We start from the raw sequence: 27628 nt of genomic DNA on the forward strand, positions 1-27628 counted from the left end.
CTCCAGACAACTAATGTTATCATTGGAGCAGCCTCGTAACTCCCAGTTTGAGCTCAGCCCCAGCACCCATAGCAGCAAGGCACAAAACTGATAGCCAAAGCAATAACATTCATACATTTACATATTTATCCCTTGAATGCCCTATTGATGTCCCTGTGAGAAAGGACTCAGTAAAACACTGTGAATTAATGACATAAGAAGTAAAAGACATTTTGCATTGCATGGTTTAAACAAAAAATAGCCTCAGATGGGGAGACACGAAGTAACAACATAAAGGCAGAATGAAACATTTTGATCTGCTGAACGCCTTTATAAATATTTGAGTATCATTTATTTATGTTTTCCTTCTTTTCATTGTAAAGCAAGGTTTTCTGACAAAAGCCCTCGTTTGGAGAACACTGTGCTTTATTATTTAACTTCCTAAAAGCAACATCAAAGGCTTGAGTTTAAAGCTTTAAAACAAATGAACTATTTGCAATATTTTAAAGATTTAGAGAAGAGAAGAGCAGGAGTTCTCCACAGCTCAGATCTAGAGGCCTCTGCAGTCTGTGCTGGGCAAGGAAGACACAGCAGCTCTGCCAAATGCTAGGGAACAAAATCTCTGACATCCTTTTGCAAGCACCAGCTGTAGCCTGTGCCCAGGGCTGCCAAGATGCTTCAAGTTCAGTCTCTCTCCTTCCCACCACTGCATTTCACCTGCAGTCACCCTGCTGTCCTCTTCCAGCATTCCCACCATCGCTAAACAAAACTATGGGTTTTGGGAGTCACCTAAACCACAGCCCCAAACAAGGACAGTTTACATCATTCGCATTACTCAGAGACTGGTCCATTCGTGTCCTGGCACTGCTGAGATACTGGCCAAGTGATCCTGCCAGAAGAAAATTAGTGCATGCCAGGTCTGGCACCTGTACATGTCATGGGAATGTGTGGTTGTTACTGGCATTCACACAGCGGATAATATGACAAATTTCTCTAGCTTTGCAAGGCATTGGGGCAAAGTCTGGAAGCTCTGCTGAAAGGACCTTCCAATGCTGCCTTGATGGACCTGGTCCATAAGACAAGGCACAAGAGGGGCAAGAAAATATGTTGTGCTATGTGCTATATGTGTAATATATGGCCTGCAACTACCTCAGGAAACCTTTCTCTATGGGATGTCAGTGGGACAGTGCCCAGGTGATGGAACCACTCACCTATCCCAGCTCAGCCCCTTGGAGACTGTTTCTCCAGGAAACAAGCTCTGCTCTGCAACACTGACTGCCATGCAGAGGAAACCTTCCAAGGTTTCTCAGGGTGGAAGCAAACATAACACAGCCCCAAGCACCCTCACTCCCACTGAAGCCAGAAGCTGAGGGACTGGACAGTTAGCAGATCTAGTCTTCATTTTATAGTCTAACACCTGCTTGCCTCCCTCTAATGCTTAAATCCACTGATGTTAAGGGAATACTCATAGACAACATCTTCATTATAACTCTTGTCTGATCCCAGGCTCTTCGTGGCCAGGGCAGGATGACTTGTGCTGCACGTATCACGTTCAGAGCTCAGCATCACTCGTCAACCCTCACAGCTAATAAAAGGACAAGAAACAGAATTTGGCCTTTGGTAACACTACAGACCACAGCTGCAGTGAGTGTAAATCTGCAGAGCTCCACCAGCTTCAATTTTATATACAATAAAAAAATAAAACCTTCATTAGGTGCTATGCAGTTTGTAAGGAAATTCCTAGATTAATTTATTTAGGGAAAAAAAAATCTCTTTAAGAGAATATTAACTTTCAATCCTATGCCAAGACCATTTCCTTACTGGTTTGCTCTGAGACAACCTAGTTTAGGTCCTACAAACTTAAAAGTCCCCAAACACAGCTATGGAAATATTAAATTCCACCTAAACTAGCTGAAATTATGCAGGCACCTTTAAAAAAAAAAAAACCAACAGTTTGTGTTTTAAAGCAGAATGGACTCAGCCACCCATTAAATATGACAAGGTCTGCATTTTATTTAGACATTGCCATTAATAATGAAATGATGTATGATTTCCATTCCTGCAGTTCTTCCTTCCCTACACAATCAATTATGCATTTAAGAAAACATTTGCTTGATATAAAACTATTCTAATTACACAATACTGGTACACTAATTTGAGTTTGAGCAAATCAGGAGATGATCTCCAAGATGCATGAAAGAATAAGATACCCCACTTCAAAGAGGCATTTATTCTTGTCTGGTAGGAAAAAAAATCGTTAAAAGTTAAAGTTCAGTGCAATACCACAGCTACTGCCACCCTTTTGACCTAAAGAGGTAAATCCTCCTCGTAAGAGGGTCCTGGGGGCTGCTCACGTTGCTAAAGCAAACACAGCATGACCTAAGAAAAATCATAGGTGAAACTACGTGGATATGAATGTTGACGAGGAGGGGAAAGATCTTTCCAAAGACTCAGACATTTCCAGGTTGTTCCTGGGTGAAGAACAGGATCCCAAGTCAATTTAAGAGTGGTGACTGTGACTAAACGCTCTTGAGACCGCAAAGATCATCGCTGTCTTGGAGAGCATGACCTGGAGCTCAGCTCTGCTTTTCATCCTTGAGGTGATGATCAGAAACACCTCTCCAGTTCCCCCTTTACAAAACTAATTTTCTGGTTCCTGGTTAGCTGGTGCAAAGGGGTGTTACAGGGAAAACACCCCAGAGCAGCCAAGCTGTGTGGGTCACCTAGCTGTGCCCCAAGCTCCTAGCACAAGAAGCAAGCACACGGCATTTGCAGCTCCTCTCTGCTTCCCAGGGTTGACAAGAGGCCCCGGAACACACAGCATAAATCACAGCAGACTTAGGAAAACTGCTCCAGCCCACACCAGAAGAGCAGCACCCTGCCCAGCCATAAATGTACGGGGGGGGCTCAAAAAGGTGGTGTTGGCAGTAGGAACGGAAATAGAGAGAAAGTGGCTGGAGGCCAGAAAGCAGCAGCCAAGGAGATAGCAATTAGGATGCAGAAGCAGCCAGAGATATGGCATCACTGGAGATTTACTGTGCGTACACACCTCCCTCTCTGCTCCCAATGTACTCGCTCTTTCTTTCTGTCCATATACATACAGTAAATCTTCAGTGACTCCTTATCTCCCAGTCTGCTTCTAGATCCTAATTGCTCTCTATCTCTGTCTGCCTGCCACTTCCAGATCTCCCAGCCTCTTCTCTTACAGCTCCCAGCCCCCCAGCAGCTTCTCTGGTTTTCCTACTCCCCTCCTCTGCCTGCAGGTAGGAGGTTTCCACACAGCATTTGGCAGAGGCTGCCGAAATTTCCCCTTCTCAACTAAACATTACACCCCAAAATAAGCAAGAAAACACTCAGCTTTCAGTGGCACAAAGCTACTCGGGCAGGTTGAAGCCACACGGCTGCCATGCAGGAGGCAGAGCGTGCAGAGGAAGAGATGAGCTCTGCTCTTGCCCCATCAGGCTCTTTGCTTGGCTTCTCCAGCCACCCAGACACCCTCATTCCTTCCCCTGCTCATGAAACCCTCCCAGATTTTCCCTCTTGGGCAGGCGCAGGGCGCCTTCCGCAAGGCTCAGCATGCTGCTCGCTTGATTTCATTTTTATTTACTACTATTCTTTACTACTATTTATTTATTCATTCCTATTTTTATTTCACTTTGAACATGCCCAGCTGTGTCATCTTGGTTTTGCTGAAAAAGTAAACAGAAAGTTGCATTCAAATGCAGCCTTTCATTGCATGGATTTACTTCCCATCCAACACAGCTCTGGAGCTCCCACCCTGAAATTAAAACTTAAAAAAAAGCATCATCATCACTGTACATCACATCTATTCCACCACCACCCCAATGTTTTATTTGTGCTATTTATTCTTATTGAAAAACAAACATATCAAAAGTTTTAATAGGTAAGTCTGCTCTCCGCAAAACGAGAGGAAAGAAATAAATGTAAATAAAGCCGATTTTATATTCCATATGGTAGCAAACCTGAATGCCTCTGCTTTTCCCTAGCAAAACATCATGCCTGCTTTTACAGCCTATGACACAGAACTGGTCACCAATTTTTTTTAAGTACTGAGTTCAGTTTTTGTCTTGCGAAATGTAACTTTACTGTAGCGAGCTCTAAGCCTGAGGCTTTTCAATCTGGCTTAACAGTAATTATATGAGTGTTGGGAAATGGAAGACGCATTGTATGTTCCTTACACTTCCCAATTTTGCCATGCTTCTCTGCTCTTCATAGAGAAGGAATATTTCCTCTTTCATAGAGATAACAATCCGAAAGGAAGATACAGAACATAACGTGCAGAAGAAAACACCCTCAAAGAATGTCGTAAACCACAATGCCAGAGCAGCAACTGTAATTCTGTCTTTGGCATTTAGCAAGGGAACAATTAGAGATGGAGAGGAAAAAAGTGAAAGAAAACAAAGGGAAAAAAGTGGAAGGGAAAAAAGTGGAAGGGAAAAAAGTGGAAGGAAAAAAAGTGGAAGGAAAAAAAGTGGAAGGAAAAAAAGTGGAAGGAAAAAAGTGGAAGGAAAAAAGTGGAAGGGAAAAAAGTGGAAGGGAAAAAAGTGGAAGGGAAAACAGTGGAAGGAAAAACAGTGGAAAGAAAAAAAGTGGAAGGGAAAACAGTGGAAGGAAAAAAAGTGGAAGGAAAAAAAGTGGAAGGAAAAAAAGTGGAAGGAAAAAAAGTGGAAGGGGAAGAGATTGAAATGAGAGAAAGAAAGGGGAAGGGAGGAGGAAGGAGGGAGACGGAAGGAGAAGGGAGAAGGGAGAAGGGAGAAGGGAGAAGGAGGGAGAAGGGAGAAGGGAGAAGGAGGGAGAAGGGAGAGGGGAGAAGGAGGGAGAAGGGAGAAGGGAGAAGGAGGGAGAAGGGAGAGGGTGGGAGAAGGGAGAGGGTGGGAGAAGGGAGAGGGTGGGAGAAGGGAGAGGGTGGGAGAAGGAGGGAGAAAGGAGAAAAGAAGGAGAGAGAAGGGGGAGAAGAAGGGAGAAGGGAGGAGGGGGAGAAGAATGGAGAAGGGAGAAGGAGGGAGAAGAAGGGAGAAGAAGGGAGAAGGGAAAAGGAGGGAGAAGGAGGGAGAAAGGAGGGAGAAAGAGGAAGAAAGAGAGAGAAGGGAGAGAGGAGAAGGGAGAGAGGAGAAGGGAGAGAGGAGAAGGGAGAGAGGAGAAGGGAGAGAGGAGAGAGAAGGGAGAAAGAAGAAGGGAGAAGGAGGGAGAAGGAGGGAGAAGAAGGGAGAAAGGAGAAGGGAGAAGGAGGGAGAAGGAGGGAGAAAGAGGGGAAGGGATGAGGACCGCGTGCCGGCTGCAGGCAGGGCGCTCGGGGCGCATCTCCCCGCGCTGCTCCGCGGCTCTCGCAGCTTTCGAAGGCGACAGCGCGGAGCCGGCGCTTTTCCGCTCGGGAGGAGCCGGGTCCGTGCGGCTCTCGCCGCCCCCGCCCCGCGGCCCCGGCCCCGCCGCCCGCGATTGACGGCGAGGAGACACCGCTCTGAGCCCCGATTCATGGGTCCCTACAATGGCACCACTGAGAGCAGGGAGGGGGAAAAGAAAAATAGCGGTATGTTCCCAGCTCTGCCGCCCTTCTCAAACCCTCAGCCGGTCCCTGCGCTCCGCACGCCGCTGACTTTCGCACACAGCAGGGATTGAGGATGGAGCGCGCTCCCAAATTAGCTTCACCATAAATCTTTTAGGCTCTTAAATAAATAAATAAATAACACTGCTCCCTTTAGCCCTCTTTTTTTTCCTTTTTTTTCTTTTTTTTCCTTTTTTCCTCCTTTTTTTCCTTTTTTCTTTTTTTTTCTTTTTTCTTTTTTTTTCTTTTTTCTTTTTTTCCTTTTTCCTTTTTTCTTTTTTTCCTTTTTTCTTTTTTTCCTTTTTTTCTTTTTTCCTTTTTTTTCTTTTTTTCCTTTTTTTTTTTTTCTTTTTTTTTTCCTTTCCTTTCCTTTTTTTTTTTTTCTTTTTTAGCATGCAACTCTTCCATCAGCTCCAAGCCATTGGTCTTCCCTGATTGTGGTAACAGGAGACCCATTGAGTCTCGATTTGGGATTTTTTGGTTGTTGTTTTTTTTTTTTTTTCCAGTGTGCCACTTTTTCAAACTTTGCGCAAGGCTTTGGGTTTGTTTGTTCCCCTGCTTTCAAATGACATTATGATTTTAATCGAAACGGACTGGTTTTTGGAGAAGGCCAGCGCGGGCTGGGCCGGGCGGCAGATCGGTTGGGCGGTTTATAGCAGTTCAGAAGAAGGTTTTGTAAACAAACACAGCTCAGAGGCAGAAAAGCAAATACAGTGGGTGAAATCTTGGCCTCCTCTGAAGGCAATGGCACAGCTCAATGGGGCCAGTATTTTCACATCCACATGCAACTTTTCCTCCAGCGAGCACAAAACCAACAAAGACGCAGGTATTGGAGAAAGCAGCTCCAAATGGGTATTATTATCAACTTATAACAACTTGATGCTATGAGGGGAGAGCAAGAGAAATACAAATGATGGCTGAGTATGGGAGGGAGGAGCTCACTGCAGAGCTGTCTGGGCTGTGCTGCTCGCGGGACCTTTCCCAGCGCACGCACACAAGCAGCACCCTGACCCTCTGGTCTTGCAGGTGCAAAGCCAGAAGCAGCTGCAGCCCCGTCATGCCACACAGAGGGACTCCTGAGTGACAGAAAGGTGAGCTTCTCCCAGGAGGAAGTGATGCATGCTCCCATTAAAAACTACAAATTAAAGTCTCTCTGCTTGACCCAAGCCTGTCCCATTTATTTTTCCACACCACCTAGCTGCACTAAAACACATCACCAACCCAATGCTGCTGGGGAAGGGGTCAAACCATGAACCCCAAGAGAGCTCACCACATGAACAGCTTGCCAAGTGGAGAAAGGGCTCCCAAAGCAAACCTCAAGCCTGTGTCTGGTCTAGGGTGAGGAGAAAAGTAAGGAAACTGCCAAAAGCGTGTTCCAGATCCTGCCAGTGATTCCACAGTTTGGGTCCAGCACGGAGGTGGCCATCCCACCCATCCCACTCCCTCTCAAGGCTTTCTGCTGGCCCTTTGAGGGCTGAGCAAGCTGAGCTTGGAGCTGAGGTCTGGGCTCTGCTGGCAGATGCCTTCGGAGCTAATTAGGGCCAGAAAGATCCCTCCAGCATGGGAAAGCCACTGCATGATGGCATTCAGCGTCAGAGCCATACTTCATCTACCTTTGTCCCCTCCTTACTACGGCACAGGAGCATCCGATTTAAAAAAAAAAAATCAAAGGGAAAACATTAATAAATAATAATCAAGATCATCTGCAGTTTTAATGATAAGCTATTTAATGAATTATGAAGTACCTATAACTCAAAGTATGAGACTGTACATTGTCAAAACTGGCATTAAAGTGTATGGAGATAATTAAGCAATAATGACCTCCACAGAGGTCTTTTCCTGGGAATTAATGACCAGTCGGGAGGAGCTGATGGCTCAAGGCACAAGCAAGGGCCATTAACCCCAGCTGGTCATTAATACTCAGGAAATGCCCGGCTCTCAGGCCGTTACTGTGAGAATATGGTAAAATAAAGAGGGAGCAATTATGAATTTGGGGGCTGCTCAGAGAGGTGATGTTTGCAGGTACTCGGGTTCATCTCAACCATCAGCCACCTCAGATACTCCCACAAACCAGCTGCGCTCAGGAGTGACCCCCAACACAAACCCACTCTGGGCCCCTGACGCCAGTGTTTGGGGGCCCTGCAATCTATGAGACATCTTCATGACCGACGAGACTAAAAACAAAGCATTCTAGCAGCAACGCAAAACCAGATATTTTGTTTCAACACAAATTTTGGATATTAATTCCTCATGCTATAATAGCAACCCCAGAGCCCAGGTCTCAGGCCCATCTGAGTGGCACATCGTGTAATGTAAGACACACTTCTGGTACCATCACAGTCAAACCCAACCCCTGGTGCAGCCCTGGGCTCTGTTTGCAATGAGACACCCCCTGGCTCCACCCAAAAGCAGAAACGCGCAACAGCCTCCTTTAAGCCCAGACCTGCAGAAATCTCTCCCCAGACTTATTGTGACTTCAAGGGAGACTTGGAGGAAGAGGGGTATCACCTTCTGGTGGGGCAAAACAAAAGCTAATGCAGAGCTGACTATATATGCTGGATTTGCATCCTGACCAACGCATGCAGCACGGCAGCAGCAGGTTGGCACCAGCTCAGAGCCTCAGCTGGGTGATGATGTCAAAGCAGAGCCCAAGGCCAAATCTCTCCTGCCCCGAGGAGGGCATGGAAGGATTTGAGGGGACAGTCTCCTGGGATAGATACCCCTATCACCACTCATTGTAAACAGAGGGAGGAATTAGCATGAGCTGGTTTGCTGTGGTAGTGAAACCCAGCTGCTCACTGCCCCGATGCCCGTGTTCCTACTGATCTCCCCTTTTCCCCTCTCCAGCACCCACTGAGGAAAAGGGGTTTCGTACCTCTGAAAGCCCAGAGCCACCATTTACATTTTCCCCTGGCTGGGGAAGGAGGAGAGGGGGTGTCCTTCCCCCAGTCCTGGCACACAGGGAGATGGGAAAACAACATCCACCCCCAGCTCATTTATCCAGCCTTGTTCTAAATAAACCCGCAGGGGAGTGACGGGGCTTGGATTTTCCACTATAGCCCCTGTGGTCATTTATTTACCCTAGTGCCATATTCTTTCACTGAAAATGCATAAATGTGCTTGGAGGTGACAATCAGAGAATATTTTGCCCCGTAGGATTATACAGCGTATGTAAATTTTCACCTACACAAACAAATCCATGATTGTTGTAAATATTCCCAAATTATTCTCTGCGGCGATTGACGCTAATCATGCTGTTTGTGAGAATGCAGCAGCAATGCTTGTTGCCAAAATAAAGGATGCTTATAAGTTTCTTAAAATCTGGAAATCAACAGAGAGCAGCTCCTCAGTCGCAGCATTTCTCTTTAACTGTTTACAATCGATCAGCGAAAAAACTCAAGTATCCCACTGGCAATACGGAGCTTCCAACAATTATATATTAAAACCAGCTATCGCGTAGCAGAAGAAAATCACTACATAAGGAAAATTAGTGCTTGTTAGTACATGTAATATTCAGAATCACGAGTAGAATAAAAGCAGCAATGCAGAAACTGTTATCAGCAGAGACAAAATTATTCAAGTATGCATTTGAGTAATTCTGCATTTTAATTTAACCCTTTGAAACATTAATCAAACCATGGCTAATTATAGGAATTAAGGAATTAAACGATGGAATCTTCTAAAAGATATTATTTAAAAGGCAGTTTATACAATTACTTGTATAGATGTTTGCTTTAAAGAGGGAAACATTTCTACTGTAATGAAAAGGGTCTTAGAAAATTAAATTAACAAGGGGGGACCAGGCTGATATGAAACTAAATTAGCATCAAATGCAAATTACAGGGTACTTAATGGTAGAAACAGGTGCAGAGCAGGTCCCTAAATGAGATAAATGAATAAAACATCCCTCTGCACAAATGTGGAAGCTGACACAAAGTCAATGATATGAATAATTCAGCAGCCTCCACACTGCTGTTGAGGTCAGCTTGCCTTGACCTTTGAAACAGGAAGTAAAATTCTGTCCAAATTTGAGTGACTGGAAATGCAGCAGTTATTTATTGGAGAAAAAAAAATGGAAAATCCAGATTAAAAACCCCCAAACATACAAAACCATGTTATGCGTGTGGGAATGTGTATATATACCCACGAGATGATAAATTGAAATAAATATATCAGCAGAAGAAAACGTACAGAAGTGGAAAAGCTCTCAGACGTTGGAATCACGGTGGCTGTAGAATATTTATTTCAACCTAAAATTCTAAAAGCGCGTGTGTGTGTGTTTGTGACACATGAGAGTATTTAGGCCATGGTATGATCTAAGCATGTTCAGAGCTAAACGGTTTCATCTTTCAAAAAAATAATTTAGTTTTGCTAAAGGGGGTATTAATGGAGTCAAAGTCTGTATATTTGAGGCATTAAAGAAATCAAATCATATAAAAGTAGCTGATCAAAGCTGAGCGATCAGTCATTTTCTTTGCTATAAACTTTTTCTTTAATAAAGGAACTGGAAGACTTCTTTCCTAGTCTTTTTAACTAAGCTACCAATTTAGTCAAACATTAAAAAGTCAGTTTCAAAAGTAAAACCACCTTAACAACAGTCGGCAGTGAAACACAGGTAGCACAAGTGTGCACGAGTATGAGAGAAACCTTAGCGTAGAAATTATCTAGATAAATGTTTTTATATCATTATTTCAAAAAAAAAAAACTAAAATCACAAATTCTTGCCTTACAAAGAATTAACACTTCTCTCTTTAAAATAGATAGAAGTCTGGAGGAGTTACCTTAACTCCAGTGAAGTATCTACAAACTTACATCCTTATAATTAAATGAAGATTTCTGCACCTTTCCCTATGACAAAATACTCAGCCAAAAGCACAGGTCATATAATTTCTCACTAGATGTATGGTCCTAATTTCAAACTGAATTTGGCACTAAAACAGATTAATAAAGTATGACAAATAACTAATTTCTCCAAGCTGGAAAGAAAGGAAGAACATCACCCCTGCAGCTCCTCTTCTAGGGCAACAAAAGATATAACAGAAGTTCTCTCTCTCCTTCTTTTCTTGTATTAACCCTTTTAAACCTGCTTACCTGTCATCTGCACAACATGTGTCCCATATAAGGTTATCTCCTATCTAGGGGTTAATTTTATTTTCTATGTTTTATCCAGGACTGGCACTGCAGGGATACGCCTCTGCCTCAATAAAGTTTGGTGAGGAGTTAAAGCAAGCTCTGGCAGCAGCCACCTTGAAGATGCTCATTAACGAGATAAACAAAAATCAGCTCTTATATCGCATAATCCCATGTGGCAAACCAAGCACCACTGATTTGGGAGCTGAGTTCACGACTCCGCTCGGCGCTGGGTTTGTGTGCAAAGTGGCTCCCTCTAAACGCCAGCTCTGAGAACCCAGCTGGTTCTCATTTCCAAACAACCAGTTTCTCTATCCCCAAGTGCTAAAGAAAATAATCCCCGCAATCCATGACTACACGCTTTCACAGGGACAGCAGTGAGAATTTGATTGTAGAGATAATTAAAGTCGTTCCTGAAACTTCCAAGGAAAAGAAGTCGGGGGGAGGCGGGGGGCCAACGGGAACAACGATGCTCGTGTTTGAGTAGAGCAAAGCAACCAGTTTGTCTTGGAGAAGGAATGGGGGGTGACACTACTTTTGGGGAATTTGTTTTCCTGAAAGTTCTCCCTCCTGCACTCTAATAGTTGCAATATTTGCAAAGAAAATGTAATAGGCTGTGTTGAGTAGGAAGATTAGAGTGAGGTTTGGAGCCTGGATATTCCTAATTTGGCAAGAGCCTCCAGAGGGAAACGCTTTCGCATTCTGGTAAACTTGAATAAAATTATGTACAGCCACTTCGATTAGAAAGGTTTAAAGGGAAGTGATACCATAAAAGCAATAAAACCAACTGCTATCTGCTTCAAACACTGAAATCATCTTTTTAAAATTAATGTTTCCTGCAGCCCTGCCGTGAGTTAGGTCTGAAATAATTTTAATATTAACAACAGTCAGAAGCAGGTCAATCCAGAGCCAATCGCACAGCTGGATTAGTCCTCTATATCTTTCCAAACCAGCAGAGCACTTTACACCGCTCCAGCCGGTGTAAATCAGGAGGGTGTCCCTGGCACCAGGAGAGCTGCGAGGCTCTAGAAAATAATCATAACTATGATGATTTTAAAGAAAAAAAAAAAAAAAAAGCGCCTTGCTGCCAGCAAAGCTAAATTGTACAACCTCCGTGTCACACGTCCTCTCTGACCCCCCTCATCCCGCAATCGGTGTGAAATTCAGGGATGGAGAGAGGAGTTTAAAGCACTTGTAATCTCTCCGTCTGCACTATCTGCCTGGAGCAGGAAGGAGGGATCCGCTCAATGAGAGCTATTCAGGGCCTCTCAATTAACCTGATTAGTTCAGCACGCCGCTCTCATGAATGACACCTTATCTTGGAAATGAAGGGGTGGGGGGGAAAGAAACTTCCTTCCTTCCAGAGATAGAGGCAGCCCCAAAAGCCAGAGCGGCGGCTCCCATCGGGGCTGGCTCCGCATCCCCCAGGAGATGCTTTTTTGGGGTGTTAGGCACCAGGTGGCCCCAACGAGGAGGGGGGTCCCCCCTCTTTCAGAGCCAACCAGGCACATGATGCGATTTTCCACCCTCCTTAACCCTCTGTGGGCAGAGCCAGGGATGCTGCCTGCAGGTACGAGGGGGCGAGCGCTCCTGCCTTCAAGTGTGTTGTAGTCTGGAACTTGTTTCATATGTGACAGATTAATGAGCGATAACTGGGTTACCATGGCAAAAAAAAAGCCTTCCCAAAATTCTCTTTTGTTTCTGCGAGAACAGCCTCTTCCCACCAGCCCCCCTCAAATCGTGACACTTACACAAATACCAACCAGCAGCGTGTTATTCTTTCGAGTGTCAACAAGGCTGACTGTTATATACAAACTCCAAGAATTAATCAGGGGAAATAGGTGTCTCAATCACAATTAGAATACCAAAAAATCAAATTTATGAATGCCCAGCCAACTTGGAAGGCATTTATTAGAAAAACTGCTACGATTTTGAAAGTATTAATGCACTAATGATGCATTAGGGCATGATGTATTAATGTTCGTGTAATTTCTGACAAATTAAGTCACCATTGTGACAGCAGGGCAATCCTTCAGGAAAAAAAAAAAGTTCCTATCTCCTGCCATGCAGCATACGATAGACAACGATTCATGTACGCATAATGGGTTCTAGTGAGAAGTTTTCCTCCCACACCACAATACAGTTTATTCCTTTTTTTCAGAATGCCACAGCTATTATGGAGCTCACTATGCTTTAAAAAAATAAAAGAAAGGTAGCTGTAGCCTAAGGATTGTTTAGCTCTTTAGGGTAGAAGCTTTCTCTCACTGTGCCCCTGATTCAGCAGCACTCAAAGCCTGGCGGCCCACTGAAGCCCAGAAACATCAGAACACGTTGCCAATGGGCACCCAAGACTCAGAGATAAGAAGAAAAAAAAAATAAACAAGTTTTACAGAGCTGCTGTTAGCACATAAGAAGCCCCAGTTTGAGAAACAAATCCTGCCCCGGTCCCCAGAAGTGTCCGGGATCGTGCAGAGCACTCCTTCCTAATGCAGCGGGATTCCCTTGATTTCCTTTAAAAAGGGCCAAATCCTGATCTAAGCTGTGGGGTAGCTCTCACAAACTATGTGCAGGTGCTTTTCTTCTCCTGCTCTGCTCTGCAGCTGAATCCCAGCTCATGCGGAACCGTGCAAGTGATGCAGAGGTACATGGAGCAGACTGCAGGAGATGCTACCATCAGATAATAGCTCTGAGTGTGGCTAATTTTCTTCTTCTTTCAGAGCAAAGAACTTTATAATGAATATAGAATGCATTTCTCCTTGTGTCATCCTTCTACAAAATCTGAACTAGGTAAAGTGGTTTTTAACATCCACTTATCAAAGTGACTTAACATCTGGGAAGTCAGCCAGTGGTTATGCAGTGATGCAGATGCCAAAAAATCCAACTGAAAGATTATATTCAGGGAGATTACAGAGAGGACCTGACTCAACTGGGTGGAAGTGAGTGGTTGTCCTGGTCAGGAAAGCCTGAGAGTCTCCTAGCAAAATCATGGAGACAAATGAAGGAAAATGGTTGTTTTAAACAGCTTTTAACCCATTGTAGCCACTGGCTGCATCCTGTACCAACTTTTTCCAAAGGGAAATTTTTGAGTCAGCAGACGAACAGTTTGGCAAAGTACACAAGAAGATGAAGAGAAAATGATTTTCTGTCTCTGACAGTCATCGAGACAACTCTAACAAGGGGAAGATACTATTTTATTGCTAGACAGTCACAGTGGGATATCCATTCTTCCTAACATTTGCTGTATATAAAATTTATCCATTCTAGGGTCACAGTCCTGTCACTTGGGGGCCTGGATTTTTTTTGTTGGGTTTTTTTTTTTAAATAATCTTAGAAAAAATTACCTAACCATTCAGTTAATTGAACAATGCGATTAGTTTGCAACACTGATTAGAAAGTGAAGGTGAAAGGAGAGCTAAGAAAATCCGAGTGTACTGCAAGCCTTTAGGACCCTGGCAATATGTCATTGTGGCATCGTCTTTTTTTTTAAACCCCACTTTTCATCTCTTTCTAGCCCGGCATGGCACTGGAAGAGTTAAAGAAAACAATAAAAGAACAACTGCGTGTACAGGGTAGGATTTACTGGCATTTACTTTTAATCTATGGTCCTTTGCTCTGTGGCTTATCAGCCCTATGTCAGCCCTTTTTCCTCCTTTATATTTCATGAGGGGACCCACATGCTGGTACTGAGAGACAGAGCCCAAGTGTCTGTAAGCTTTTTGTCAGGTAAAAAGAGAAGAAAAAGGAATGGAACAAGAGGGAAAGCAAAGCTAAGAGGCATCTATTAGATGTCACTAGGCTTTTGTATTCATGTCAATGATTCAGGATTAGAGTATTTGAAATAATCTTATTGAGAGAACTCAAAAGCCCCACAGAGGGAAAGCCTGCTCGGTGGCATATGGCAGAGCAGCGGACAATATCTTATTAAGGATGTGTTAGCTAACACCATTACTTTTTATATTACATTACTGAACTATTGTGCCTCGGCCAGTTAGCGAGATGGAATAGTTGCGGAATGCCATTTTGGACATTACTGCGTTGTTATAAAACCAGTGAGACTGGGCCAGGTGTCCAGGAGGGGAGCAGCAGCAGCAATGCTGCTCCTGTGCCCCCCAGATCGCTGGGAAGGGCAACTTATATTTCACCAGCAAAGAAGGGAAATGATCATAGAATCATAGAATAACCAGGTTGGAAAAGACCCATCGAATCATCAAGTCCAACCGTTCCTATCAAACACTACACCATGCCCCTTAGCACCTCCCCAAGGGCACTGGTGGCCGTTCTGCTCTTAATTTTTGTGATGCTACCTTGCTGCCCCCCAAATTCAGGTCACCACATTTCAGGTCTAGCGGGCTCACCACTGCAGGGAAAAACAGGGGGTAGAGAGGGCAGCTTCTGCTCTATCTCCAACAAAAAAATCCCAAACTATTGCCAAACTCGGCTCCTTGTCAGATGAAAGGAATTTAATTTTGTAATAGTGAATGCTGTTAGTCTAAAAATCTTTTCTTTGCTTTTGGACAAAAGCTTGTAATTGGAGAAATAGCTCCTTTTAAAGTTATCTTCATCTGCCTACACCTTTAGAGGCAGCAAGAAAGCAAAAACAAAACAGTACTGTTCATAGCATTTCAATGATTGCCGTGAAAGGCTCTATATCTGGGTCACCTTACTACTGTCCAGTATGTAATTTCAGTGACTTGAAATAAAGCCTTTTAATAACTGATTTCATACAACACACATATTAACAGCACCAGAAAATTTGTTTTCACATTTCCTACTCCCAAACACTATTTTTAAACAGTGGGTAGAAAATTACTTGTTCCACTTTTAAAAAACTTCTAAAATACTGTTCTTAGCAAAAAAGTAAACACTCATTTGATACAGTAATATATTCTGATCAAAAAACTACCTATGCAAAGTTGCTAGTGTGACACACAGGGAACTTTGTATGGCTTTTCTGTACTTTTCCAGAACTGTTACAGAGGAAAAAAAAAAAACCATGATGCTGCAGGGAAAGAGAAAAATTCATACCAGTATTTACTACTACTACTCCAGAGACTTGCTGCTCTCTGAGGACAACATTAAATCAATTTCTAGAAAGTTATCTCAGTCGTGATTTACACAAAAACCTACAATTGTTTCTACTCTCTTTTAACTTTATTAGTTAGATGTTGTATTAAAATTATATACCTCTAGCAGGCAGAAGTGAATTTGAATTTAGCATAGTTATTTTTGTAGTTGTGGCCAATTATTTATAAGAATACATTTCGGTGGCTAGAACATGCAAACATTTATGACTACTCACAGGAAGAAAACTACTCATACACCTCAGTTTCTGCAGAATAAGGCTTGGGTTAGATTTTTACCCAGTAAAAGCTGGGAAAGATACATTTTTCATGTTCAGAACAATTTTAGCTAATCTGCATTAAAACTGAGGATGATCTTTGCAAATACATTTTCCTATTGCTCTTACTCATGTGTGCATCCCTACTGTGACAGCAAATATGGTAATGTGTCAGGTGTTAAGATAGGACAGGAAATTCATCCACCACAAACTCTATGTACATATGAGAAAAAAATAATATTTTTCAAAAAAAAAAAAAATCCCCAGTCTTGAGAAAGAGAAGAACTGGCACGGAGCTGCATGGAGCCAGACAGCCCATGGTGCTGAGCACATTCTCTCTGCTGCAGGACATGCTTTGAAGTAGGAGTTCATATTAAGAAATCAATAGATATGGGAATAGCACATTGAAGTTTTGTGTCCAGAAACAAAGGGATGGATCGATCACCCTGCCAGCACCTGGGCTCCTCTTGGGACCAGCCCAGTGCACCTGGAGCTTTCTCGATGCTGCAGGAGGTCACTGCATAGAGGCAGACAAACTTTTTAAAGCACCTCTAACCTCGGATGCCCAAATCCAGCCATCTGAGTAGCAGGAGGGCAATCCACAAGGTCTCAATTAGACCTCAGGGTGTTTCTCTGCACAAGCAAACCCATAGGGTCTTCAGGGTGGATTTCAAGAAGTTAAACTTGAGCAGTCTCCTAAGATCGCTAACCCTTGCTGACCAAGACCAAGATTTTCAGAAAGAGACCAAGAGACTTACTGACCTGCTGGCAGCTGCAGCTCTGGAAGCAGTAGGTGCAGAGCTGCTCGCCCCAGGCTCACTGTCCAACCCAGGCAGAGCATGGCTGTGTGGGCATGGACACACTGACCTTGGGGTTTCAGGGCAGCAGGTCCAGCACACCCCATGTGCACATTCAAGTCACTTCTCTGGACTGACAGCAACTAGCCAAGCCCCAAAGGGCTGTAGTCGAGCACTAAAGATAGTAGTCAAATGCCAAAAGCAGTACAGTAGACTGGTGTTTAGTTTCTCTCATCCCTACAACATTCAGTGCAAGCCTCAGTATTTTATTCTCCGTAGAAAAATCTCAATCTCGATTTTTAAACTGCATCAAGAGAAACACTTCTTTTCAGGAACAGGAACATCTACCTACCTAGAGACTACATAGTGCCTAGCACAACGAGCCTTCTTTGCACTAGGTCCCTCTGTTGTATCACCATGATATTAAGTAGTAATAATCAGGCATAACATCGCAGTGAAATAAAGCCCAAAACGCTAGCTGCGGATTCAAAGGCATCACTGAGAGAAGGAAGTAACTATTGGAGTAGTGTGAAATGTTTGCAGTGAAACCCAAAACCACATAAAACTTGTCTGGTTTGGGGTTTTATAACAAACTGAAAACTCAGAACAGGTTTTCTAGAAAAATCACAAACCTCCTGAGCAAAGATGAGACCAAATTAAGGTTTTGCATAATAGTTTTGAGATTATACAAAAAAATCTTATACTTTGGGGCGAGGGGAGAGAAATCAAAGAAGCAATAAACAGGAGCTGGTTTGACCCTGAGCAAGTTCATACAACCCCAGGAGCAAAATAAATTATTTTTGAAGCAGTAGCAATATACGTCAACCCCAGTAGGCTCAAACCAAGAGATTTTTGCAAGAACCCTTGCAAACTTACACCCAGCTCTAGTGATTTCTTCACCAGAAAGGACTGATACCACACGCATTAGGAGCTCTGGTAGAGTGGTGAGCATGTCTAACTCTCTGTGTGAGAAGCATCTACTGATCAGAGTCTCCCATTTATCTCACAAAGGCTCAGAATGCCTTTGGTTGCCTAACACATGTGGGAATTTTTTTGAGTAATGCTTCTCAGCTGCATCAGTCACAACCAAATCCTCAAGGATGTGTGTTTTGTCCCTCCCCTCTCAGAAATGTATGAGTTCACATACTCTCAGAGCTCGTATGAAATGCTTGAGGCCAACTTCTGCCCATCTGAACACCCTTCTTGGAGACCCAGAGGGTTTAGGCAACACAGCTTTAAAAGACAGCCTGGGAGACATCTCTGTGCAGTGCTGGAGGAGGTCCTCTGTCACCCAGTTTCTGCTCCCCAGACCACCTCCCTGATGGATCAATAACTCCCATCTGGCTCTGGAAGGGGCACAGCAATGAAGTGGGCATCTTCCAGTCGGATACTCGAGAGAGCAGCCTAATATTCAAGCTTAGGAGCATATCTCACCGATGTCTTGACATCTACCAGAGAGAGCCATGTCTGCCCTCCTCCACCCAAGGACCCGCAGCCTCCTGCAGCCCCATCGCCAGTGCTGGCAGGACGCTTTTCCCTGACCCCACACAGCCAGGCTCAGGTATCACAAATAGCCGGGGTGGGGGGACCAAGAACTTAGACTCCTGCAAATGACCACTGCCAAAGGACCTGGCATCCTCTGCCACTTTATCATGATGCCAGTGCCATGAAAAGCCAATGTCCCTGTAGTCTGGCTGGCGATCAGCTGCAGCACGGATCCCATCCCCTGCAGCAAAACAACCTTCTGCAGCTCCCTCCCATGCAAAATGCCCACCTCATCCTCTTGCCGGCGTCTCTCAAAGCTGACCTGCTCTGCCAGCCTGCCTGCATCTCCTTTACCTTCCTTCCAGGCACGGAAAGCTACTGCAAAATGCATTAATAGCCACACCTGCCTAATAAGTATATTTGTGGGGAGGATGCAGTGAGCACGATACAGTCCTGTGTGTCATTTTTCCACCTACTTGGTATTTAGGATGAAAAGATGATCAAGGCCCGTAAAATACAATCCACTGCGCGATGACTTGTAAAGCGGCAAAACGGAGACATTGAAAGTCATTCACGCCTCTTTTCATGTCACTGCACAGTGAAATACTACCCAGAAATGTAAATTTTTTCGAGTTAAAGGCTGAAAGATTTCAAAAACACATGTAGGTAAGTTGGCTCCCTCTGTAGCTGCGGCAGCTGGGTGTGCTGGGGACAGAATACAGCCGAGCATCCCATATGGCAGGTGTCGAAAGCATGCAGGGCTTTCAAACACTGGGAGTAGATCAGGCATTAAAATCTGCCTTGGTGTCATCTGATAATAAACTGTAAAAAATATTATGGCCTCCAGTCCATGAGTCTCCACCCCTCCTCCATGGAAAAGAGCTCTAATTGCACTGGAAATGCGTAAGCAGCCTCTTCAAAGCCAGAGGGAGCCTCATTCCTCAGAAACTGGATCTGAAGCAGCATCTGAAGAGCTTCAGTATATTGCTAGAGAAGGGATGGAAGAGACCCTAGTCACCCTGAGCTGCCACCTAAGGGCACTCAGGGAGAGCTCCAGCACAAAACCCAGGAACTTACATGGCAATTGAAGTTTATCTATCCAAAAAAAAACAGACAGTCATGAGACTTCTTAAGTAGGTCTCATCTGGCTTGGTAAATCTCAGCAAAGCCAATTTCAGGTCACTGTCATCAGCCTGCTTGAGTGGTCTGGGAAGAAGCAAAATTTAGGATGGACCAGCAGTTGCCAAGTGGGTTATTTTCAGCCCTTTTTCCACGCAGCATCACAAGCTGGTGCTATATGGTATAGATCCTACATGCTGAGCTTTTTCTGCCACTATATTTGGGATTGTAGTGGTTATTCCTATTTTATCAGTCAACAGGACTCCTGTTTACTCGATGCAGCCATAAAAGGTAAAGAAAGCCCAGCAGGCATGGGTAACACCATTCAATATCAGTCCTGACAATGGTAAATTGGGTTTAAAAGTTTGGAACAGAATGCCAAGAGAAGAGTCTCTTTCCTGAACTAAAGGAATAATATAAAGCCCCACTTTCTCCCCTATGTGACTTTTGTTGTTATCATCTTTTCTGATTCTTACAAAGCAAACCCAATTAGGAAGCTCTCTCATTAGTCTTCCAGAAAAATTAGCACAGCTTATGCTAATTACTCCTGTAAAATTTAATAAACTCATTGAAATGGGAATAGTCTAATGAGGTTTTATTTATTGAACTAAGATAACTGTAAGAAAAAAGGTTAGGCCACCAGGATATCCAGAGTGGTAATAAAACTACAATTTATTCAATTTCTTCACAGGAATTTTATTGCAAACCTTTTAAAATCAAATATGAGTTACAATCTGAAAGTTAAATCAATCTAGAATTTAATTTAATAACAGGAAGTGCTCTGTGTTTTCTTTAAGTGTGATTACAATACAGCCCTGCCACTGCACTTGTAGGAGGAATTGTGCGTTTGTATTGTGACAATAATACCCCTTTTAAAATGAGTTCCTGTTCATCAGAGCTTCATCTCAACACATGTAACTGGATTAGCAATAAAATATACAGCCTGTGCTAAGATGATGATTCAGACGCACACAGGTTTCCAAGAAACTCCATTGAAATGACTGCTCTATCAGCATAATAGATTTATTTTGTTCTCCAGAGAAAATTTAGATCACTATGAGTATAAATATCTTCAGGTCCCTTCCACTGCTGTATCTGCTGACACTATAATAGAGCAAAGTATAAAGCAATTTTACTAAGTCCTATCCTGTTTCAAATACACTACAGACTTTTTTTTTAAAAATCCCACATTTTCATTAAAGAAATATATATGATTTACTTTTCAAATATATATATAGGGTTTGAAAAAGAGCACAACACATGTAACTTTGAAGTTGCCAAACAGCCTCTTCACCAAGTTCACTAAACCACCACAAAGGCAGAGCTCTCTCTATCCCAAGTTTCTCTAGCCTCATCAAAGAGAACTAATCAGTCCAAAATAGTATTCCAGCATGTAAGAAGAGGATAGCATTGCCATGTAAGTACATATGTCAAAAATCCCATGGATAGATTCTTTATTAAATTCTATGTTGGGTCAGATTCTGTGGATTCACAGGATTTGATGCAAGAGTTAGATTAAATCCACAGGCAAGACTTTATCGGAGCGAAAGGCATGTGGGAATGCTTTAGCCCAAATGGTAAATGAATTCTGTAAGCTTACATGCAAATAAAAATAGCTAAATATGGGTTTGCATATCATTTGACACAATAGTTAAAAATTGCATGCATGGAGAAGTGACAATGGAGTACAACTAAACACATGTTCTGACTTGTGCAGGCATTTTAGTGTGAGAACAATTTTAAAGGACTCGTTTTAAGGTAAAAAGGCTCCACACAGATCACTTCATCCTTTCTAAACCAAAAGGAGGGAAAAAAGTGAATAGGATAAATGTCACAAGAAACATCACTAAAGCCACTAACTGTATAAAGCACATACTTATTTGGCCTAAATTGTTTGAACTAGCCCCGGCCAAGAAAAGGTTTTAAGTGCCCTACTGGGACAGATGCGAAGCGGCAACAATAGAAGCCACACTAATGCAATCCAGGTAACACAATCCTGTTTCAAAAACACGGGGAGGGCTAATTACAGCACTGCTGAGTCAAATTTCTTATACCACTGCAACCCACAGAAACAGGTCAAAATCAAATGTTATTCAAACCACAGTCATATCAACCTTCTGTATCAAACTCACAATTTAAAACCAAGCAAAGAACTTAAAAGCTTAACCCATTCACAAGCCAAGTGTGATTCAGTATGGGTGGTGAGGTAGGGTTTGTGTTATCATCTTGAAATTATGTTTAGCTCACACTTTAAAAACAGTCTTCAGAACCGATTCCTTTTGCATCAATTTACGTAAATACTGATAAATTTATCGCTGCTAGGAAGCTAAATCTGCTTTTTTTTTTTCACGTAACTGTTTTGCTCATTTTGCAGGAAGCGTGTAACAGACAGCATCTCTGGCTTTCATAATTTAAAACTATTTGCAACTAGCGGTTTTGCATACTAGATAGTTAAACAAAATATTTCCGAAAACCTGCCATTAGCATCCTAACATCTCACTTTCCAGTACAATGAAAAATTCATGTGAATTTTGTAGCTTTCATGTCACTCAAAATGCCACTCTAACACCACGTTTATAGTGTTCAACTCTGCAGCATACTTATAAAACACATCTCTATACAGATTTCACTGTGGGGTTTTTTTCCCTTCACTTTCCCTGGTACAACCTAATAATGCTCACAGAAGATGAAAATATGCCTAGTTAAAATAGATAGATGTATCTTCTGAGATTTAACATTCTCAGGGTTACTTATTACAGCCAATCAAAACAGCTGCTATAAACTCCAAATATATGCACTTTCTTACCAAATTCAAACAAGAACTGTAAATCTGAGGCTTGGGATGAGCACAGTACCAGGCAAGGCTCTGCTGTACCCCTGGACTGCTGTCTGTGGCACCCAACACATCAAACCCTCTTCACCTTCTTTCATAAAAACAGACACACCAGCACAGAAGGTACTTTAACCCTAATACAGCAAACATTAGTTCAGGCAATTGTACAAGGAGAAACACACTATTCCATGTTCTCATCCTGATATGTTTAAGTAGTTTCCCTTTGGGGTCCCTCTATTCCCAGCTTAGTGAAAGGGTATTTCTTTCCCCAGCTGATGACAGACACTTTCAGTACTTCATGGCCATTTAACTCTTCTAGAGTAACGCCGCATAATAACCTGGTTATCACACCTGGCTTTATACAATAACTTTGGACAATTAAAATGTAAAAATGACTCCTTGGCTACCATCTTGCATAATTTGCAAGCACAGAAACTATGCGTGGCTCAGAACAACTAAAATAGATGTATTGTGCTGCAGTGATTTACTCAGTGATGTCAGATTAGCAATATGGATCTGTTTAAAAACACAATAATTAAGACAGGCAAAAATGAATTAATCAACTGACAATACAGTCAAAATAGCATGCCAACCAAGGAAAATAAGAGGAGGGGAAAAACCCTTACTTTGCAGATCTATTTTTTAACTGTTTTTATGCATAAATAAAAACCTTAAAATGTAGATGGATTGCATCCAACAGAACTACTGTAGCTAAAAGTGATAATGATTCAAACATTTTTCAAATAAAAGTTAAATATTTATAAGCACCCAACCACATTTCATAAATCACAAACTATTATTATTTTATTCCTGAAGCTTCCCTGGCGCAGCATGTGAATTGAGCCACAGAAAGTCAGAAAGAAAAATCTCCTTTTTATGCACATGAATCAGTTACAAGAACCAGAGCCCTCCAAAGAGCAGGTCGCTTCGTTATCCTCCATATGGCCCTTCCATGGCAATCGCAATTGCAAAGCACAACTAATTCGGTATCAAAAACAAAATTTCATCCATATATGCTCCTAATTCTTCCCCATTAGCAACACAGGGCAGGTGTTTCATTATAATGAGGAAGGGGAAAAAATGGAAGAAAACAATAGCAGTCCTTACCTGTCAATTATCACTGGATCTGATGGAGTCTCATTTCTGTTGCCACAGCTTTTCTTGTCACAACAGCGGCTACGGAGCAAAAGTGAAAGGATTTAGTGCGACCATTACACTGTAAAATCATCATTACGAACATGGTAGGTTCAAATTGCCAGCTAGAGTTACCGCTCGGTCCCTGCCTGGAAATCAGTCAAATGTAGTGGGTCACATATGGGTTAATTACTATGTTTAACTTCTTGCACAGCTGGTTAGCAATTGAAAATATAAAAAGAGAAGGGTTTTGCCCCTTTCACAAATAATAATTCAAGGATCACCCGAAACAGGGAGACCTGTCTATTTGTAGCCTCTTTTCCATGGAGTTTAACAGTTGTCCCATACATGCACACATAAAATAACGCCCTTTTTTATTTCACTGTGCACTTCTTTTGCAATTGATTAACATTTATGTTACACATAAACATGCTGTTCCTGCTTCTGCACAGAGACGCATTCTCAGATGCTGGGAAACCTCCCTCCAAAGACCAAAAGCACAATTATTCTCCCTCTAAGAACACCGTCCAAAATACAAGCGCCATCAGCAGTGGCTTTAATGCTCGAGTATGCCTCTTTTACCAAGTTTTCTCAGCATGTTAATGATTGCTAATGCCATGGAAAGCACAGCTCCAGCGGCTGCTGCCCTGCATCAGGTCAGATACAAAGCAGGCATGTGAAATATAAGCTCGGTCTCCCAAAGCACTGCTCCATCGCTGACCTCGAGGCTGGGATTCTTCTGAACTAAGGTGGCTCATTGTTTCCTAAGAGAAGTTAAATTGTTGTTTGTGATGATTCCTTGTCAGGGGTTATTGTCCATTAGGAGCTATAAATATATTGCAGGTAAGCTCACAGGCAATATAGGCATTTCTGCTCAGTGTGGGAATCCCTCCTGGTGCATCTAGAGCTGTGGTTGAGCGATGAGGAGGCCACCCTCAGAAGCCCGGCTCTCCCCAGCAGCTCGTCTACACCCACAAGACCAAGACACAGCTACATAGGTGAGCAAAACCTCAAGCCTTAACCCATTCACTCACCCCAAGGAGGAAACACCCATCTAGCAAGTAAAGCTCCTGCTTGCTGATGTCCCTTAATAGCAAATCCCCCTACTGAGGTCAAAGCTCCATGCAACTTAAAAAAAAAAAAAAAAAAGTCAAGAAGATCCTGGTCTTCCCAAGCCCTCCTTGGTCTCCAGAGACCTGCTGGATGGAAACTGGACAGCTCCTGCAGGGTGAGGACTGCAGGGGCCCATCCCGTGGTGGCACCGAGTAGCAGGCAGTGAGGACCACCCTGTTTGCCATCCTTGGCTAGACCTGAGAGCATCTCTCCATTCAATAATCTTTCTGGTAAACCTCAGCCTCACACAACCAAATCTTTGGAAACCACCAAGCTTGTTCCAAATGGCATCCCACAGACAAGAACATCACTCTTATTTCAGCAGCCGGCTTTGGGTAGCTCGCATTCTCAGCCTGATGAACTATGTTTTTTTCCCCAGAAGGTGGAAGAATATCAGGGCAGGAAGAAGCCCTCAGAAGTGCCATGCTATATAAATAGCCCTGTTGGGAATATGACAAAGGTTCTCTTGTGCTGCTGAACAATAGAGTGAATAATATACAGTTACCCACCAAGATTAGCAATAAAGCAACTAACCACAGTAAAGATAACAAAAAAAGGGGGGACCTTTTACAAAACCAGCCTGTTTAAACATGGTTTAAAAAAAATTGTTTTCAAAGAGAGTAAAATACATAATTCTTTTCACCACAAAAAGCTTCAAGGCAACTATTCAGGGTTGAAACTTTTCACAGTTAACACATGTGCGGTATCTTCATTTCGGTGGAAGTTACATTGTTTGGGATTGCCAAAAAAAACTGCTTAATTTTACAGCACAATACCACAATTGATCCACCAGAAAATGCAAGAGCCTTGGCACTCAGAAGGTATTAAAATTTAGGAAGGAATAAAAAATTCTGTAGGTAAGTAGTCATGTGGACATTTGGGGGGCCTTTTTGTCTATAAAAGGACTTGTCATTGGAGTGCAGCTAGAACGTGTGGGGTGAGAAAATTTACCCACAAACAAGGCAATAAAAACTGCTAATCATTTTTAAATGATTAAAATGTAATTAGAAACAGAGTTGGCACAAGTTAAGACAATGCAGTTCTTGTGACTGAAGTGAATCAGGGCTAGTCCTGACATTCTCACAGAAGACTGAAGAGACAGAAATTGCCACACTTACTCAGGCAAGCAAAGGTTCCCAGGCTCCCAGCCCGAGATGGGCAGATACCACCATCCACACACCACCAGGCTCAGAGGCTGGCACCTTCCCAGGGTGCTAACCCAGCAGGGGAGACAGCCGCGGGGGCCCGGAGACAGGGGCACCTCAGTCTCAGCTCCTACTGCAAGCAGGACAGAGACAAGCACTGGTTGACAGGGACAATCTGGCTTCAAAAGTGGGGGAAGCACCACATTGCTCATCGGGCAGCACCCTCGTTTGGATAGGGCTTCCCAAGAGTGCTCCTCAATAATCCCAAGTAACAGTAGGAGCCCCTCATTCATGGCACCACAATTTGAGGGTGATGCTGAAGAGGTGCATGGCTGGCATGTCCCGCTGTCTAGTGGCTCTGGGGCATGAGAGGAGGCCCCAGATATTTTTTCATGTTCTAGACAATTATTTTTTAAACCTTAGCTTGCCTTTTGCAATTTTTCCCCCAACAGCAGAATCCAAGGCTTCATCTACCCTAGTTTTCTACGCAGAGAATTAAAACATCACGCAAACCCTGATTTTGAGACCCGGTTGCATGACACGAGAAGTGCTTTTAATTCAACTTGCCTAGAAAGCTTTGGCTTTTAGTGCCTACTTAAGACTTGGGAAAAGTTCCTAAATATTCAGTGCCCTCTCTTCTTTCCCTGAAGGAATTTAAAAATTCCTAGGAGCTTCTTTAAGTCACCCAGAAATCTTCCAGCTCACAGCAAGGTTCTGTGAAAGTGCAGGGAGAGGTGCTTCGTGATGGCTCCTCGCAGCCAGGAGGACAAGGACTTGTCCTTGCCGTCCTTCCGTGATGCCCATTCCCAGGTGGGGCAAGGAGCCATGGTTCAGGCACAACATAATGCTGGCTCACAGAAAAAGCCTGCAAACACTGCCATGTTCATTGGGTTGATTGTTTTTAAAATGAGTTGTCTTGGATAATAATGAAGTCACTTGACATTATAACCCTCTCCAGCTCCTGCACCCCATCTCTCCCTACGCCAGGTTTCCACCACTCCTACTGCCATCCTCACCATCCCGAGGGCTCATACCCAAGCCTCACACCTCATCCCACACCTTTGCAGACCTCCCCGGCCACCACTGATCTCAGTTTTCGCTGCTGCCTTTGTCCTCACTCTAACCCTCTGAAGACCTACTGTTCTCCTGCCATCTTCCCTATCTTCCTCCTCCTCTTCCCTTCCCTGCACTGGAGCATCTCTGCCTTGCCCTGCCTGGTCCTGTCACAGCCGAGCAGGAGGTGACCTCCTCACCCCGATGTCTGGCACCCTGAAGTCCCCACTGTCCCCACCCCAGCGTGGCAGCCAGGAGCATCGCTTGCAAAAGGAGCCCTGCTTTGTGTATCTGCATGCTCGGGCTTTCTGCAGGGACAATGAACAATGAGAAATTACGGGGCGGTGGCACGTGGCCAGCACAAATGCGACTTTCCGATCATTTAGCTTCCAGGCTCTAACAAGTCGTTAGCGAGTGGGAGACCTCCATGTGGGAGATGGTGAAGAAGCTCCCAGTGAGGTGGGGTTCATCCCGTAGATGATGTGGCCAGGACAACCCCTGCCCTAAACAAGCTCCTTACCCCGAAGCACGGAGGTGCGGGAGCTCCTCGCCAAAACAGCTGTAAGATTTTATTTAACTCAGACAAAAAACATATTTTATTCCAACCTCATTCTCAGAAATCACTGAACCATTTTAGCTGAAACTTTCCAAAGAAAGTCAGCCTCAGGCTGACACCCTGCAAAGGACATTTCAGCCAGAACAGTTTAAGTTTGGCAAAGCTGTAAGCCACTGAAGGTTTCATAATGGAAATTGTTGAGGCAATATTAACTATAGATGTCCCTCCCCGTGCTGCCTACAATACTAATAAATTCCACTGAGGCTGTGAATTCTCCCCAGCTATTAACATTTTTGCCAACAGTGTAGATTTTTGAATTTGACAAAATACAATGAAATCCTTTGAAATAAACAGCCACCTGAAGCAAACCTCAGCCCCACTTT

General features: G+C 43.4%; 1 protein-coding gene across 8 annotated transcripts in view; it reads right to left on the reverse strand.

Moving 5' to 3' along the window:
* Nucleotides 1–27628, reverse strand: part of EBF1 (EBF transcription factor 1) — a 276666-nt gene that overhangs the window by 234318 nt on the left and 14720 nt on the right. For all 8 annotated transcript variants that reach the window (XM_069868872.1, XM_069868871.1, XM_069868869.1 and 5 more), the window contains exon 6: nucleotides 23352–23420. In XM_069868872.1, the coding sequence (XP_069724973.1) occupies nucleotides 23352–23420 (69 nt within the window). The remainder of the gene's footprint in view (nucleotides 1–23351; nucleotides 23421–27628) is intronic.

This window comes from Phaenicophaeus curvirostris, chromosome 15 (genome assembly GCF_032191515.1).
Source record: "Phaenicophaeus curvirostris isolate KB17595 chromosome 15, BPBGC_Pcur_1.0, whole genome shotgun sequence".
NCBI classification, from domain to species: Eukaryota; Metazoa; Chordata; class Aves; order Cuculiformes; family Cuculidae; genus Phaenicophaeus; species Phaenicophaeus curvirostris.